Raw genomic sequence first — 16200 nt, forward strand, 5'->3', positions numbered from 1 at the left:
TTTCAGGCGGGGCTGTGTCTTAGCTTGGGAAGCTGTAACAAAATTCCACAGACTGGACAGCAGAAGCTTTATTTTCTCACGGTCCGGGGGCTGGAATTCAAGGTGCTGCTGCCTGGTGGGGACTCTGCTCCTGGTTCGTGGGTGGCTCCTTTCGAGCTGTGTCCTCACGTGGCCTTTCTTCAGTGCACATGCAGAGAGCTCTCTCCTGCCTCTTCTTCTCATAAGGACATGGGTTCTGCTAGGTTAAAGCCCCATCCTGCGACCTCCTTCAATTACTTCCCTAGAGTCTCCATCTCCAAATATAGTCATAATGGGAGATTAGGTCTTCAACGTATGAATCTGGGGGGACACAGTTCAGTCCATAGCGGGTAGCCAAGGTGACATAGGGGGGTAGGCACAAGTGGGCAACCTTATCTTTGGTGACCCTTTATCTGCTCCTTTCTCTCCTTGTACACAGGGAATGCACCCCCACCCCACCCTCCCTGCACCTGGTACCCCCCACCTCACCCCACCAATCCTTTATTCTAATCAGGTCTGACTCCTTTTACAAAGTGCCCAATTTTTAAGCTAACTCAACATGTGGACATATCTATTATAGGAAGGAGTACACAGTGTATGTTTTTGTCTGAATTAAGAGGCAACATTTAAAAACAGGGATGTTTCAGATAGAAACCCAGACCTCTAGCTCCTAAAAACCTGAGACAGCTGGATTCCCTTTCCTATGGGCCACCAACAGGTTGGAGCGGGGTTGCCTCTGACCTCTTCAGATGCGGCACGAGCATTTCCAATCACTGCATTTATCATTCTAGAATGTTCTTCTTTTTGGTCCAATCTACCCCTTTATATTGCCTGCTTCTTCCCTGGGGTGTTTGAATTTGTAACTCTTGCCTGGGTCCTTCTCTTTCTCCCTTATCCTTATCAGAATTTATTCTTTTCCTCAATATTTTGGCTAAAGAGGAGATTTAAAAAAAAAACCAAAAAAACCAAAAAACAAAACAAAAAATCAAATAAGACTATTCCAGGTTAATGCATTAGTGAATATTAACGGATCAAAAGCTCCATAACTGGCACTGCCTGCAATTGCCCTTTGAGGGAGGTTCCAGGGATACAGGGTTCCAGCAGTCCTCAAATCAGATCCCAAAACTGGAGCATGCCTGGAGCTGGTCCTAACTTCTGTGTGTTCCTCTGGGAAGTGGAGATGGAGATAAGGTCCGTGCTCCTTCCCTTGTGTGCTTGAAGACAGTCCGATTCGACAAGCTATCGTGCATCTTGATTTTTACAGGGCAGGCCTTGTCTCACCATGCATCCACCATTCAGTAAATCCTAAACCCTCTTACTCTGTTTGGATTTACACTTAAAGGTTTTAAGACTCAAACTGTTCCCATTGCGATGCTCACGACCCCCTGTGGAAAGCAACTCTGTGGAATTCCTGCAGGAGCGAGCAGATACACAGAGCTGGTTGTGCTCTCTTCATGCCGCTATTTCAGGTCAGGAGCACTGAGCTAGAGGGTGATTTCATGCAGCGGTGTTGGGAAAGTTCTTCATTATCTCAGTCCTGGTGATGCGTGAGTCACCAGATCCTCGTCTTCAGGCTGTGGGTGTGTGTCGTCAAACTCGGTTCCTGGCTCTCAGATGCAGTCCAGAGTCACCAGTGTCGCACCTGCACAGCAGGGGATGACAACAGGGGCATGACTTAACGCCGTGGCATGGAACGGTGCATGTGCACCTGGCATCGAGGTGCTGGCATGGCTGGCCACTTACCCCGGGCTGCGGAAAGCCTTGCTACTCAGACAGGAGTGTCAGATTATATTAAATCTACTCTGTCCTCCTCCTCCTCCCTCTCCTGAGAATTGTCATAGCTGTGCCACCCGCGCCTGTTCGGAGACTCTCATTTTGTCGTGTTGCGACCACAAGCCCACATCTTTTGGGGGCCTGCTGGTCTCAAGCATGCGACCAATACACAAGGTGATCTGTATTTTGCTTGGTGGCATTTCCTTGGTGGTGCTGATTAATTCAGAAAGGAGCCCTTTATTTGGAGCGGGGACAGCATCCCTGGGTGGGCAGCTCTGGTCCTGCAGAGTGTCAATGATGAGAGCTTCCCGGGTAAGTCTTCTCACTTTTCAGCATCTTAATAGGATCAGAAGCATGAACAGCAGGCATTTTCTGAATCTTCCCCTAAGTACTGCAAATACATGCATGTCAGCAGCATCGTGCCCCTGGTATGACAAGGGGCACAGTCTGAAGTAACTGTAGTACGCAGGACAAGACCACAACGCCCCCCACTCTGCAACCAGTCCCATAGCTCCCCGCCCCCAGCCACCTCTAGGCTTTCTCAGGGGGTAAACAGCAAGTGTGGATAAAGCGAGGTACCCAAAATGTGGAGAGTAAATCCCAGTCTCTGCAGGCTCAAACTGGCATCTCCTTTCTCTTCTTTGGACCTTTGCTGGGTGTCTTTGTCAATGAATGGGCTTCTTTCGGCATCATTGCGTGAAGTGCTGTGGCACCCTGCTCAGGTGTTTTGTGATGATTTCAGTGTAGGGTGGAGGAGAGTTTGGGGATGATTTTGTTTTCAGCAGCTCCTTCTGTGGTTGGCTTCTTGTGGGGTGGGGCAGGGGAGACCAGTATAGTAAGTGGTACCCAAAGTGCCAATTCATGCTTGGACCGATTTGGAGAAATGGCATCCACAGGAGATAGTGGTGACTCTTTCCCTTTGTGTGGTGACACCGAGGATCAGTGCATCCTGGACAGGATTTAGGTCCTGAGCCTTTTTCTTGGAAAGATTGATTTGATCAGGTTAAGCAGCTGACCTTATCACTAATCACTAAGAAGGAATAGAGACAAAACAAGTGGATGTAACATTTCTAGAGCCCTCAGAAAATGGGGTGAAAGAGCCAGCCCTGCTCCCCTTCCCGATGTTCCTTTCCTGCAGTCCACTGTTCTATGTGAGGTGCGAAGAGAGGTGATGTCCTTTGGTGGTGGAATGCGGAAGATGAGAAGATGTAGGCAGATGTGGTGATGCCTAAAATAGGGAGGGGCACCTGCTTGAGCCACGATCGTGAGGTCAGTGTTGTCTGAGAATTACCACAATGCATCTCCACACCATCCGGTCAGGTAGTGGCACTTCTAAATCCTTAGACCACAGAGAGTGTGGAGGTGTCAGACAGCCTGCTCAAGACCAGCGTGATTGTCAAGTTCATTCCCATAGATCGAGGAATCACGGTTCCCAGAACTAAGCACCCCTAGTACGGTCTATGGGTAAGGTGTGTGGAGGCTGGTTCCTTGTGTTTTATCACCATGGAAATGAGGTAGGTGCCAAAGAGTGGAGGAGCTCCTGATGATGGTGGTGGAGAGGAAGGGACGTTGACTGACATATGGGCCCTGGGAATAGCCAGGAGGAGCCTTCTTCCTGGGGGAAGTGTCTGCAACCCCAGGACCGTCTGTCCCTTTCCTGTTGGGAGGGTGAATGGAGCATAAAACCAGAGTGCTCAAGGTATGATAGACGAGCGTCACTAGCTCAATTCAAGATGTGGGTGGCCCGTGGATATTAACTCACTGAGGGTGTGACTGGAGGAGAAACCTGAAGGACAGGGCAAGCAGGGAAATTGCAGACCTGACTGCTGGAGGCTGATGAGTCACCAGTCACCTCCCATTGTGGCCGTTCATTGTCTCTATTGCCTCTTTCTTGTTCTTTTTGGATGGATGTCCTCCCTTCTTTCCCCTTTGTGAGAAGCCTCAAGGTACTTATTGAAGTCATTTTCAGATTGCTTTATTATTTTTATTTCCTCTGGAGTGAATGCATCCTGATTATTGATTTTGTTGGATCTGTTTAGTACTGTGAGGTGTTTTTTTTTTTTAATTGTGTTTTGGAATTTTTATTTTCAGACTTTTCTTTAATGGCGGATTTTACCCCAAATTTCTCTCTCTTTCTGTGCTCACCCCCACCCCCTGTTTGACCTCTTCGTAGTTACTACAGCACACCCTGAATGCCCCCCCCTCCCAGTCTTGAACTAGATTTTATTACTGGTAGCCCAGTTCCCATACTCGGTGATATTAGGGCATAACACAGCACAGACACTGAGCCAGTGGGCCGCTCTCTCTGCCTCCCCAGGTGCATTACCTTGCATAGGCTAGAATTCTGGGCAGACGTCGATTACTTTCAGCTTTCTTTGGTGGCTGGGGGCTGGACCAGCCTCGGGTCAAGCAGTGAGCTCTGCTTGGGTCTCTTGCCTCTTGCAGGAACTTTGAGTCCCACACATACTGAAAAACCAAACCAAATGAAACCAAACCTTGACCCCCAATTCTGTGCCTATGTCTGGTTGGAGAATCTGGGAGTTCCTGGAGTTCCGCTCACCATTGGTTCTCCAGCCATTCATAGTCCTCAGAGATTTTTACCTCATTTCTGAGCAGGACGAACCCTTTAAAATCTTCTCTGGTGTTATTATGGCCATGTGTTTGGAACAGTGAGGAAAGGGTCAGGTCAAAGCTCGACTTCACAGGATTGCCTCGTTACTCGTTAGGATACCGACGTGTAGTGCAGGTAAACACGCCACACGTTGCGGGTGATTTATCTGCTGGAACCTCACGGTGTACTTAATACATATTACTTTATGATACTCTTACAACGTCATCGCGGAGCACAGTTACTCCTGTTTTATAGAGGAAGACACTCGTGGCTCAGGAGGAAGACAGAAGTCGGTCCCACATCCCATGGCTTGTGGATTGCAGGATCACCCCCAACCCGGGGCCTACCTCCCAAACCAGAACTCTTAGCCACCATGCCCTGCCACATCCCTGAAGTTGGGGGGGTCACCTCACGAAGCCCTTTCCTTCTGTCCTAGGAAAATGAACTGAAGGATGCCGCCCAGGGGGAGTACCGCTTGAGACCGCATGATGCAGGCCTTCCTGCAAGGGCCTGGCAGCCTGACAAGGTAACTGGAGGTGGGGTGGCAGGGAGGGGGCCTCGGGGAGGAGGGGGCAGGGGCGGAGGGCATCACACAAAGCCACCCAGCGCTCGGGCGGCCAGTTCCTGGGTCATGCCTCTTCTGTTCCCTCATGTGAGGCCCACACAGACCACTCAGCGGTGTCTTGTTCGGTGTCTGCTGGTGATCTCCAGTTGGAAGTCTGTTGGGATCATATCCTTAACAACAAGACCAGAGCAAACCACCCATACCAGTCACCCCCCAGTTTTTATCAGCCCGGTCCATGGCACTGCCGTCCACCCAACTGCCCAGGGCAAGGTGCTAGGAGCCGCCTGGATGCTTCCCTGACCTCACACCTGCAGACCAGGTTGCCGGCTGGTCAACCAGCAAGCCACATCAGACCTTCCCTTCCCGTCTCCATGTCTGTCACCCCCTCCAGGCCACCACTTTCTCCTGCCCCAGGCCCGAAAACATCCCCTAATTGGCCCGCCTCCCTTCTTGTCATCCTGGGTCATTTTCTGGCAGCAGCTGAAGTGCTCTAGCGATACGACCAGCTGACGGTGCTCCTCGGAGCAACCTTCCAATGCCTCCCGTGCATGAAGATGCCCCTCCTCCCCACGGCACCATCTTGTTCAACCTGAACTGCCTCTCCGCCTTTGACTCATGAAGTTCTGGCCACTCTGACCTTTTCGTTCCTCAGTCCACCAAGCTTGTCTCAGCACTCAGTAATTTTCTCTGCTTAGAATCCTACCCTCTCATCTTCAAAGACATGCCGGCTTCTTGGCAGACGTTCCGAAGACTTACCTTGTCAGCAGGACTGTCTGTTGCTGCACACTCTGTGCCCATCCCTCGCTCCTCCTCTGGTCTCTGTGACCTCACTGGTTTTGTTTTCTTGTATCTCTGATCACGTGGTCTATCACGCATCTTCATTTATGTGTCTGTCTGTCTGCTCGCTGGGAGAATGCCGGCTCCCAGGGAGCAGAAGCCTTTGATGTCATATTCGTCAGTGTATCCCCAGCACCCACAACAGCCCGCGTAGTAGGTGCTCAGAGAGTACTGGTTGATGACTGACTCGTAGCTTGCGGTTGCTAATTTCACAGCTGCACTAACGCATATTTCAAAGAATAACTGAGTTCTAACGATTCATACAAAAATTAGAGCTTTCTTGATTTGATACTTATTTTTCTGCCTTCCAGTTGGCGAATTTTTTTTTAAAAGATGTGCTTTTCAGAAAATAACAAGTGTTAGCAAGGATGTGGAGAAATGGAACCCTCGTGCACTGTTGGTGGGAATGGAAATGGTGCAGCTGCCATGGAAAACAGGATGGTGGCTCCTTAAACAATTAAAAAGAGAGCGGCCGTATGATCCAGTACTTTCTTTCTGGGTTTATAGCCAACAGAATGGAAAGCGGGGTCTTGAAGAGATAGTTGATGCCAGTGTTCTGAGCCGCAGCATTCACACTGGCCGAAAGGGGCGGCTAAGTAGAGAAACCATGGTCCGTATTGACGATGGGATGCTATCCAGCCTTGGAAAGGACATTCCGACACTTGCTACCACGTGGCTGAAGCCTGAGGGCACCATGCTCAGTGACACAAGCCAGTCCCAAAAGACAGATACTGTGTGATTGCACTTAGGTCCCTGGAGATTCAGGGATGGAGATCCTCAGGGACAGAGAGTAGAATGGTGACAGCCAAGGGCTGGGACGGGAGGGTTAGTGTTTAATGGGGGCAGAGTCTCAGTTCGGGGAGGACGAAAAGAATTCTGGAGATGGTCGGAGGTGACGGCCGCACAGCAGTGGGAATGTGTTTCATGGCACTGAACTTATGTTTTAAAATGGTTAAGGGGGTTCAGTGTTATGCGATGTGTATTTTACACTATTTTCTAAAGAGCTGTGTGCTCAGTGCATCCCAGCCCTCCATGCAGTCCCTTTCCCCCCATCGCACCAGCCCCCACTCTCTCTGTGTTCTTTCTTTCCAGATCTGCTCTCGGTAAAGGCTCTGATAAACTCAGCCTCACTGGGGCATGAACACATCATGAGGCTTAGTGACTCCCTCTGCCCGGGACTATTTTTATTTAAACAGGAACAGACATGTAAAGTCATGGTGGAGTTTCAGGTGGCAGATACAGGCTGAGAATAGGGCTGGTGGGAGCTGGCTGTAGGACCCGTTGAACCTGGGACGGTTTTCTCTCTTCTGCTCACCCCATGTGCACTTCTGTCTGCTCCCAGGCTGGGCTTCTGTGCCTGGAGTGGTGATCGCAGCTTTGTGAGGGCACAGAGACGGGGCAGAAGCAGGGGCGATGGTCCTGCCGGGGGCATCTAGCCTGGCCGTTGCTGGTCGGCAAAGGGTTAGAGCTCTTGGGCGTCACCCCTTGGGTGAGGGCATCACCCCCTGGGTGAGGTCTCCTCTCCTGGACCTGCTGCAGGGCCGTGCCGATGGGCAACGATGCTCCCATAGGATCCTTACAGACCCCAGTGTGTTTTCACTTAAGGTTTGAAACTTCTTCCCATGCTGCCTCTCTGCCTTGGCCTTTTAAACAAGGCTGTGCGGCAAAGACAGGAGCTTGTATTCCTTTCAGCTTTGCAGAAGTGTGTGCAGGCGCCCAGTGACTCACCAGCGCAGACAGGAATAGCAGGGCTTTCAGAGAGAAGCAGGGAGACTGGCAGGGCCGTGCAGCTCTGCCCTGCCCCTCTGCTCAGTGTTTCTTCGTGCGCATGGGTGGGCTGTCTGAGAGAGAGAGATGGGGGCAGGGATGGGATGGGGTGGGGACGGGACAGGATAAGTTGGGGACAGGATGGGATAGAGATAGATAGGGACTGAGGGAGAGGGAAAGCATGGGGAAACAGCAGTTCTCTCAAGACTGTCCTTGGGGAGGACAGGCCCCCCGACAAAACAAGAGCCTGAGGCTGCTTCTGGGAAACACCTTACTTCGGTGCACTTTGCTTCTCTGATGCTGGAGGATTGCTGTCTTTCTAGATTTAATCTACCAGAGGCCCAGGAGGAAATAGTGGGCCCCTTCCAGCGGGGTGGTGGCAGGGGGGGCAGTGGCAGGTGGGGCCACGGGGAGAGGGCGCAGGGAGAGGCTGCCCGGGTGGACCTGTGGCTGTGGGGGGAGGACACTGTGTCGGGGTCCCCAAGACCACCCAGGCGCCATGATTCGCTGGGAAGACTCGCAGGGCTCAGTGCACAGGCACGCTCATGGCTACGATTCATCATGAGGGAAGGACACAAAGTACAGTCAGCAGAGGGAAAGGAAGATCCAGGGGTGGCTGGCCTCCAGAGCCTCCCGTAGGAGTCCCTGGGACGAGCTCAGTTCCGGCAGCACCAGGCATTGCCGCTTGCGTGAAGGGTTGTCACAGGAAGCCCTCCGGAGCCCCAGGGTGTTGATGGGGCTGTCGTACTCTCCCTAGCACGTCCCAAATCCCCACCTCCCTGAAGGAGAGCAAGTGGTCAGCGGAAGCTGCTTGCTTTGCACAAAGAGTCTGGACACAGGGAGGCCCTCCCATCCATTAGGGAATCGGGAATAGGGATTGGACTGCAATCCTAACTCCCAGTTGCCCGCCAACAGCCAGCCCTGCCAGAAGGCCATTCCGGCGACGGCAGCTCTGGGCCTGCCGAGAGAGCTCTTCTGTGCACACGCCACCCCTGCAGGTTGCTGGCGAGGGCGCAAACACCAACCTGTCCATTCTCCAGCCCCTGCTTTCCTGCTGGTGCCTTCCCCTGGTCAAACCTTATCAGGAACCGGATGGTCTGGGAGACTGGCCTCCTGAGGCCTGGTGCATGATGGGCATGGGTGGACAGTAGACCTGGAGGGACCAGCAAAATCCATCTAGCCAGGAACACAGCCACCTGGCATGTGCCCACCCTCCCCCAGCGCCTTTCCATTCCTGGAGCACTGACTGCGCCAGGCTCTCTTCCAGGCTCCGGGGACAGAGAACTGGGTCACAAGGACAAGTCCCATCCAAATGGGACTTCAACTCTAATGAGAAGCAACTGCAGGGAAATGTAAACAGCTACACAGATAGTGAGATATTCCGGATAGTGAGAAGCGCCTGTGGGAAAGAAAGCACGGCCAAGCAGCGAGGGCACTGGGGGCAGACGAGTGGGGAGGGTTTCGTCACCTGGAGTGCGGTCGGAGGGTCTGTTGGAGGAGGTGGCATAAATGATGAGGAGGAGCCAGACCTGCCAGGATCGTGGGTGGAGGGGGGTGGATAGGTACTTGCCGTGGTGCAGACAGCATGTGCAAAGGCCCTGGGGTAGGAATGAGTTTGGCTTGTTTATGGGCTAAAGGGAGGACCAGGGCGGTCTGAGCATGTGAGTGCTGGTACGGGGACAGCAGGTCAGATGGGACAGCTGGAGGGCCACAGGCTGCAGAAGCGTGCAGGAGTCTGGACCCAGTTCTAATTTCGTGGCAGCCACAGGAGGTTTTGATCAGAGGGAGGCCAGCCCTGATTCACGTCGGGGTGCATGGTGGCTGCTGCGGGAGGCTGACCGTGGAGCCCTGGACGATGCTCTTGACGAGTGAGAACATGGGAAGTGGTGGCTTCCGGCGAGCCTGTGCCCTAGTGTTGCGGTTCAGGTGTGAGTTCACATAGACCATGGCTTTTTCACCTGCAGCATTTGAATTTTTTTCCAAGCTCGCTGCCTGACGCGTCACCCTGGAGCGGAGCGGCGTTCAAATACTCCCGTGAATCAGACCTCTCTCTGACCCCTTAATAACAGCCTCCCCGTAACCCCGTGCCATTCAGGAGCGCCAAGTGAAATTGTCCAGGTTGAACTCGTACTCTGTACACGGAGTGCCGGGAACAGAAAGGGCCCCTTTTGGAGCTGACAAATGACTCCGGGGTAGTCTGCGATTGAAGCCGTGATTCACGTTGGAACATCTGGGAGGAGGGAAGAAATTAAAAGCCTGTGGTTGGGCTCAAATACGCCGCACAGCGAAAACGCGTGGGGGAGGAACCGAGGTATCTTCCCTCATCTGTCGCATGTCCTCCCTGCTTTCAAAGAAGCCGTAGGAGAGAGATGGAGAGTTAGCGGCGCCTCCCACCCAAGTTCAAAACCTGGTCCCGGGAGCTGTGGCCTGAGAGTGCACACGGTTTCTGAGGTTATTAGGGCATCCATCATCCTAAAGCACACAGAGCCTTGTTGCCGTTTTTATCCACTTTTAAGACAAAAGTGGAATTTTTAGAGAAAAGGATTAGTATTCTGGGCAATTTGGGTAGCACTCGTATGTGTTAGGATTCTCCGTTCAAAGGGACAGGAAATGATTCAGATTGCTGTAGGCAAACAGAGGGAATTTATTGGACTGCGTGACTGGAAAGGAAAAGATTAGCTTCAGGCATAGCTTGATCTAGGTGCTCAAATTATGTCCTCAGGATCCTGCTTCTCCCCCTGCTTCTTTTGATTCTACGTCCGTCTTGTTGGCTCTGTTCTCAGATGGCTTATCCCCTCACAATGGCTCCAGCTGCAGCCTTGTGTCCTCAACTTTTCAAGTCCAGTGGACGAAAGAGGAAGTCTCTTCCCAGGCTTCTCTACCAGTCTAGTATCTCATTCTCCATGGATGCCACTGGGTCTTGGGTCCCTCCCCACCAATCACTATATCCAGGGGATGGGATTGCGCTGATAGGCCCGGGTCACAGTCCCATTCCCGAGCCAGTCGCTGTTGCTGTGATGGGGGAGGGGGAGGAGGTGGGGGTGCTGTGTGCTTATTGGTCACACGCATTCACGCCGGTGGGATTGGACCCACCACGGAGTCCACGATCCAGGATGAGGGAGGGGAAGGTCCCCACAGACCTCGAGGAGGAAGTGGTAGATACCTGCTGGGGGCAGACGCCCTGCTGCTGCCGTGCGTGCCGTCAACAGCCCCTCTCTCCGCCTTTGCTCCCTGTAGGTGAGAGCAGAGCGTGCTCGGCTGTACCACGTGCTCGCCGTAGTGACCAGAGAACGCGATTTGGCCGTTAAGGAGAAGCATCAGCTTCAAGCCAAGCTGGAGAACCTAGAACAGGTCCTGAAGGTAGGACGGGGATGCCTCCGCGTCCCTGAGGGCCAGCATGGGATGGGGGCGTGGGACCGCAAAGCGGAGACGGAATAAAACTGTTTGATGCTGTTGCCCCAATTCAGGGCCCTCAGGGCTGTTTTCACCCTTTGGATGGTATCAAAAGCAATAAATAACAAAATTCGAATGTTTCTGGAAACGGTCCTGTGAAACCAGTTATGCATTCCCATTTCTTAGGATGCTAAACACAGCTGAGGAGAGACGGCGGACGGGGCTTGGAGTGGGAACCGAGCGTCCTCACGTTGAGGACCCGGGGCTTCTGCGTGGGCTTCTCGAGCCACGTGACTGTTCAGCTGTCCCTCACCTTTGTTATAAAGACAGCTTAGTCAGAGGGCTGCGTTGTCAGGGTGCAGGGAGCCGGAGGCCCTTTGTGCATTTCTGAGGAGCTGGGATCCCCGTCAATATTTAATGGGGGCTTGATTTGCTGCTGATGGCGCAGAGTTAAGCTGAATGAGTTCTCATTGGGTAGAATTATTTTTTAAACATGGGAGACTAAATTATTCATCCCCTCTGGTCCTTCCGTGTGGGACCGACAGGGTCTGAGCACAGTAGCCACCACCCTCCCTCGTCAAGAAGGGACCGTCTTCCCATCGGGGGGGGAAACTGTTGGCTCTCGGAGGGGCAGATTCGCGGCTGGCGGGGACTAGGGTGAGGTGGGAATGGGGAGCGACTGCTTTTCTTTTGGGCTGATGGAACGTTCTGGAATTTGTGTGTTGATGACACACTCTTGTGAGTTTTCCGAAATCCCTGCTCTGTACGTGCCTGCCTCGACTTCCCTGAAGGCAAGGCCCGGGCTGGCTCTGACCGCTCTGCGGTCCGCCACTGGCTCTAGATTTAGAACAGCGCCCGACGGAGATGAGGTCCTACCACATAATCACGCATTTCCGCCGTGCACAGGCGACCTCCTGAGTTCTCTGAAGGCACAAAGTGCATCCACCCAGCCCTGCCCTCCGTGCTTGGGACGGCATGGGTGTTGGGGGTGAATCAGTGGCGGCCGGGCTGGACAACTGCGTGGATTGCCGCGCCTGAAACAGCGGGGCCAGGCGGCTGACATCAGGGCGTGTGCGGCGTGCTCCTGTCTAGGGCTGTGCGTGGGCTCTGTTCCGTGTCTTTTCCACCTTCTAAGGCTGCACGCAGCCCCTGGCTCCACCTGCAAAGCCGGAGACGTGGCGTCTTCGCTCGTCTCAGCCTCCTGCATACAAGAATGCTGTGGTTACGCGGGGCCCGCCGGAGAGTGTCCCCCAACGCCCTTATTTAACCACACCTGCAGGGTGAGGTGACACGATGACAGGCTGCAGGGATCGGGAGGTGGGCGTCTGTGGGGGGTGGTATTCAGCCTGCCCCACCCGAGACGACTGGAAGGAGGTGAGCAATCACACTGATCCTGTCTGTGGGCGGTGGTGTGAATTCCTATCGGTGCAAACCAAGTCCCTGAGCTGGGCCAGTCTCTCCTCCTACCTGGAGTGGGTGGGGGGCCATGTACCTTGACCAGCAGTGTGGAGCCCACTGCTCTTCCCGTCTGGCTCCAGGGTTGAACCTCAGCAGGGGCCTTGCATACGGTAGACGTCCTGGGTTCAAGCCCAGGTTCAGTCCCTCGTACCTGCTGATGGCCCCCTCTCTGGCTGTCCCCCCGTCTAGAGGCAAACACCCCAGGGTGTCGTTTGTCCTTGGGGGGCAGCCTGGGGAGGAGGCCTGTGCAGGGCGTGGGCTTGGGGACTTTGGGACAGGGAATTACAAGGTGGAGAAGCTAAACCGTGGTCTGGGGGTGGCATGTGGGGTCTGGATGGGCACGTCCCGTGAGGCCACAGCACGGGGCCCCGCTTCTAAGGGTGGCACTAGGTGGGCAGCTATCAGGGTCACTGCCATCTCCATCAGTAGAAGTCAGTGCCTGTGAGGGCCCCACAGGGACATGGGGCAGCCATGAGGGCCTGGGGTTCTAGCACTTGCCTCTCTGGGTCTCCAGGCCCCTCCTGCTGTCCTAAACTGCCTGTCACATTGAACGTGGCAGCCAGAACAGCACCGTTCCAACAGAGATTGGATCCCAGTGCTGCCCCCAAGCCTCTACGGGACCAGTCCCTCACCACCCGAAGCCTCACCCCTGTGCGGGCCTCTCTGGGCTCCCGCCCTCTGCCCCCCGCCCCCATAGCTACTGGCTGGTATGTGATGGCTTTGGCAGGGTAACCGGCTTTGTTCCTTGTTGCTCCATTCTCTGGCAGACTACGCCAGCTCCTGATTACCGCGTCATCGTGCAAGTTGCCAGGGACGCAGTAGCAGATCGTGTCTGGCCCACGGGGGCTGTGGGGTCCCTCGCCAAGCTCTGGATAGACTTAGGCAGGGACTGAGAGTCGGGGCGCACGGTGTGGTCAGCTCGCTGCAGATGCTACGGGAGTGTTGACCGGCGATGAACGGCACCTGCCGTCCCTTTGTGAAGGGTCACTCCAGGGGCCATGCCGAGACTGGCGTGAGGAGCAGGAGACCGATGAGGAGCCGCACTCCGGACATGGGGAAGGGCGGCTTCCACGGGGGTGCAGGGGAGAGCGAGAGGACGGGGGCGTGACAGCTGGGGAGGTGCCGCGGATGGCGTCGAGGGTCGGCCGTGAGGTTTTGCTCTGGTGCAGGACATCGGCACTGGGGAGTCGGGGGTCAGGATCACCTTGTGTGGGAGATGGGGTGCGCTGTGACCACGGGCTCCTCTGGGCGGAACACGCCTCCGTCCCCGTTCTGGAGACCGTCCCACTGCTCATCGAGAAGGTGCAGCTCGTTTGCTCAGATGGCAACCACGGCGTCTCGTCGCCTGACTGGCGGTCACAGCTGACTCACCGGCATGGCCTCGTAGCCGACGCCGTCTTCCGAGCCCCGAGTGAAGGGGGGCAGAGGGAGCACGACGCTCGCGAACGCAGCACGCCGTTTTATGCTAATGAGGTGTGAGGATAGTCCCGCGCCGCGCCCGCGTGAGTTCCGAGTCCGTCCCAACTGATAATTAGTGCATTGGTCACGTTCGTGTGTTGGCGTTTTTGTTTCCGAGTATCAGTCTGTGCGTGTCGTTGTCGTACTGAGAGTTCAGTGTAGCTCAACACGCCGTGTGACTTTTCCCCGATGGTCTGAGTGTGTCGTGCGAGTCACTAGTCCACCAGCACACGGTTCTTCCGGAGGCCTTTCCCCCATGTCAGGGGCTGCCAGGTTAACTCAGCGCTGGAACAGCTGGGAGAGTGTGACCCGAATGCTGATTCGAGGAGGACGTGGGTTTCCAGGGGCCTCGGATGCCTCTCAGGGCTGCTGCCATCGGCCTGTGAGAGACCTAGTGGAACCCGTGGCAAGGACACCCTCGTTCCTTTGACGGTATTTAACGAACACCTACTATGCACCAAACGCTGCAGGTGCTGGACAAAAGTGAGCCCACGCCCTCGAGTCACACCAAGTTAATAATGCACATGGCAGGTGGTGACAAGTACAGGGACAGACGCAGTGCTTGGGGAAGGCCTCACGGTGTGACGTCTGGGTGGGGACCTGGGTGCAGGGGTGCAAGGAGCGTGCAGAGCAGCCACAAAGCCTGAGACGGGGTGGGTGCCCAACATGTCTGAAGAACAGTGTTGGGCCTGAGTTGCAGAATTAGGAAGCAGGAGGATAGGAGCCAGGAAAGGTCAGGTCTTGAGGGCTCCTTCCTTCCCACGGGCATGCTCCATCCACCCCAGGGCCTTTGCACTTGCTGTGCCTGTTGTCTGATTGCTTTTGCCCCAGTCACCCTCCAGGAGATAACAATTGCCCTGTGGGCAGGCCCCATATCTTTTCTGCATATCAATATACGCCCAGTGCTCATGCAGGCATAAAGAAGCCCCGTAATAAATGTGGGCTGAATGACGGGCACAGGATACTCTTAAGTCCGACCAGTGGAACTAGCCACTTACGAGCGACCTGCTCACAATAGCTGCTCGGCTTTACAGAGGCCTTCCGATGTGCCCTACCTGAATTATCCCCTAGACCCCGTTCACCACACTGTGGCCACAGCCACGTTGGTAAAATAAAATAGTTACTTATGCTTAGCAATTGCTTCTTATTGCGCAGAGATTAAAATCTGCTCTTACCACAGGGCCCCCCACTCACCCTGTGCCTAGCCATGCCGGCCTTCTCTTTCTGGAACATACAGCACCTGTTTCCACCCCAGGACCTTTGCACTTGTGGGTTGGAATGCTGTTTGTCTCCGTCTTGGTCTCGTGTCACTTCCTTGGCGATACCTCTCCCGACCCTCTCATCTACAGGAACCACCATCCTGCCCGTCCCCACCGCAGTGCCCGACTCCATTCTCTTCAGAAATACCCATCTTGCTTGTTTGCTCACTCACGTATTGTTTTCCCTACCAAATGTAACCTCCTGGAGACAGACTGTTCCGGTGTCTAGGACAAAATCTGGCGTATGGTGTCCATGCGGCAAATATCCATCAACGGAGTAGATTAGTAACTGAGTGAATTCAGGGCAAGCCAGCGAGAGGCCTGCCATTGCCGAGGTGCTCTGCGTTGCGGGGAATAACCGGGCAGGTGAGGGCCTGCGGTCGAGGATGCTTGTCAGGGAGGATTGCCTCTCCTGGGGTGCAAGTGTTCTGCACACACACAGCTGCAAATCAGGGGCCGCCCCCCTCTGGCACAGACGGACGGAGCGTCTCCATGAGGACGAAACACTGGCACGTTCACAGTTCCCAGCATGCGCGTGGCCCCATGCCAGCCTCCGTGGCTCGGCGCCCAGCGGTCCTGGCACAGGTATCTACCCAGAGCAAGCTGGACAGTCTTCTCCTCCAGCGTCTTGGACTCAAGGATTCTGCAAGAAGGCCTGAGTGCCTGCCACACGGACCTCCTGCTGTCCGGGGCTCAGGGCGTCCTAGATCCCAAGTGTCAGACCAGCTCCGTGGAAAGAAGAGTCATTTGCGACGTCTCGGTCACCACATCCCTCCAAGCACAGCTGCCTCTGTCTTCTCTGTCTTCTTACTCTGGGCCCGGAAGGCAGTGCTGTTTGTCAGATGGAACAGACGTCCGTCTGTAGTTGAAGATGGGACGCGAGCCCTGGCGTGGGAGAGTGACCCGCCCCAAAAAGCTCAGCCTGGATGCAGCGGACGGAGGCCGTGAAGCAGACAGGGGCTAGCAGGTGTGGCCACCGTCTCCTGGCGACCTGGGGGCAGCTCCTGGGGATGGGGCCGTGGCCGTGGAGGGAAGCTGCTGGATGGCCGTGGTGGGGTGAA

At 54.7% G+C, this 16200-nt stretch overlaps 1 protein-coding gene across 2 annotated transcripts in view; it reads left to right on the forward strand.

Moving 5' to 3' along the window:
* The first annotated feature begins 2050 nt into the window (after positions 1 to 2050).
* Positions 2051 to 16200, forward strand: part of RIMBP2 (RIMS binding protein 2) — a 97876-nt gene continuing 83726 nt past the window's right edge. The window contains exons 1-3 of one of the 2 annotated variants that reach the window (XM_034638498.1): positions 2051 to 2103; positions 4839 to 4928; positions 10809 to 10931. In XM_034638498.1, coding sequence (XP_034494389.1) covers positions 2086 to 2103; positions 4839 to 4928; positions 10809 to 10931 — 231 coding nt within the window. In that variant the 5' untranslated portion in view covers positions 2051 to 2085. The remainder of the gene's footprint in view (positions 2104 to 4838; positions 4929 to 10808; positions 10932 to 16200) is intronic. The other variant, XM_034638497.1, reaches the window with a different exon arrangement.

The sequence above is a fragment of the Ailuropoda melanoleuca genome, chromosome 12 (genome assembly GCF_002007445.2).
Source record: "Ailuropoda melanoleuca isolate Jingjing chromosome 12, ASM200744v2, whole genome shotgun sequence".
NCBI classification, from domain to species: domain Eukaryota; kingdom Metazoa; phylum Chordata; class Mammalia; order Carnivora; family Ursidae; genus Ailuropoda; species Ailuropoda melanoleuca.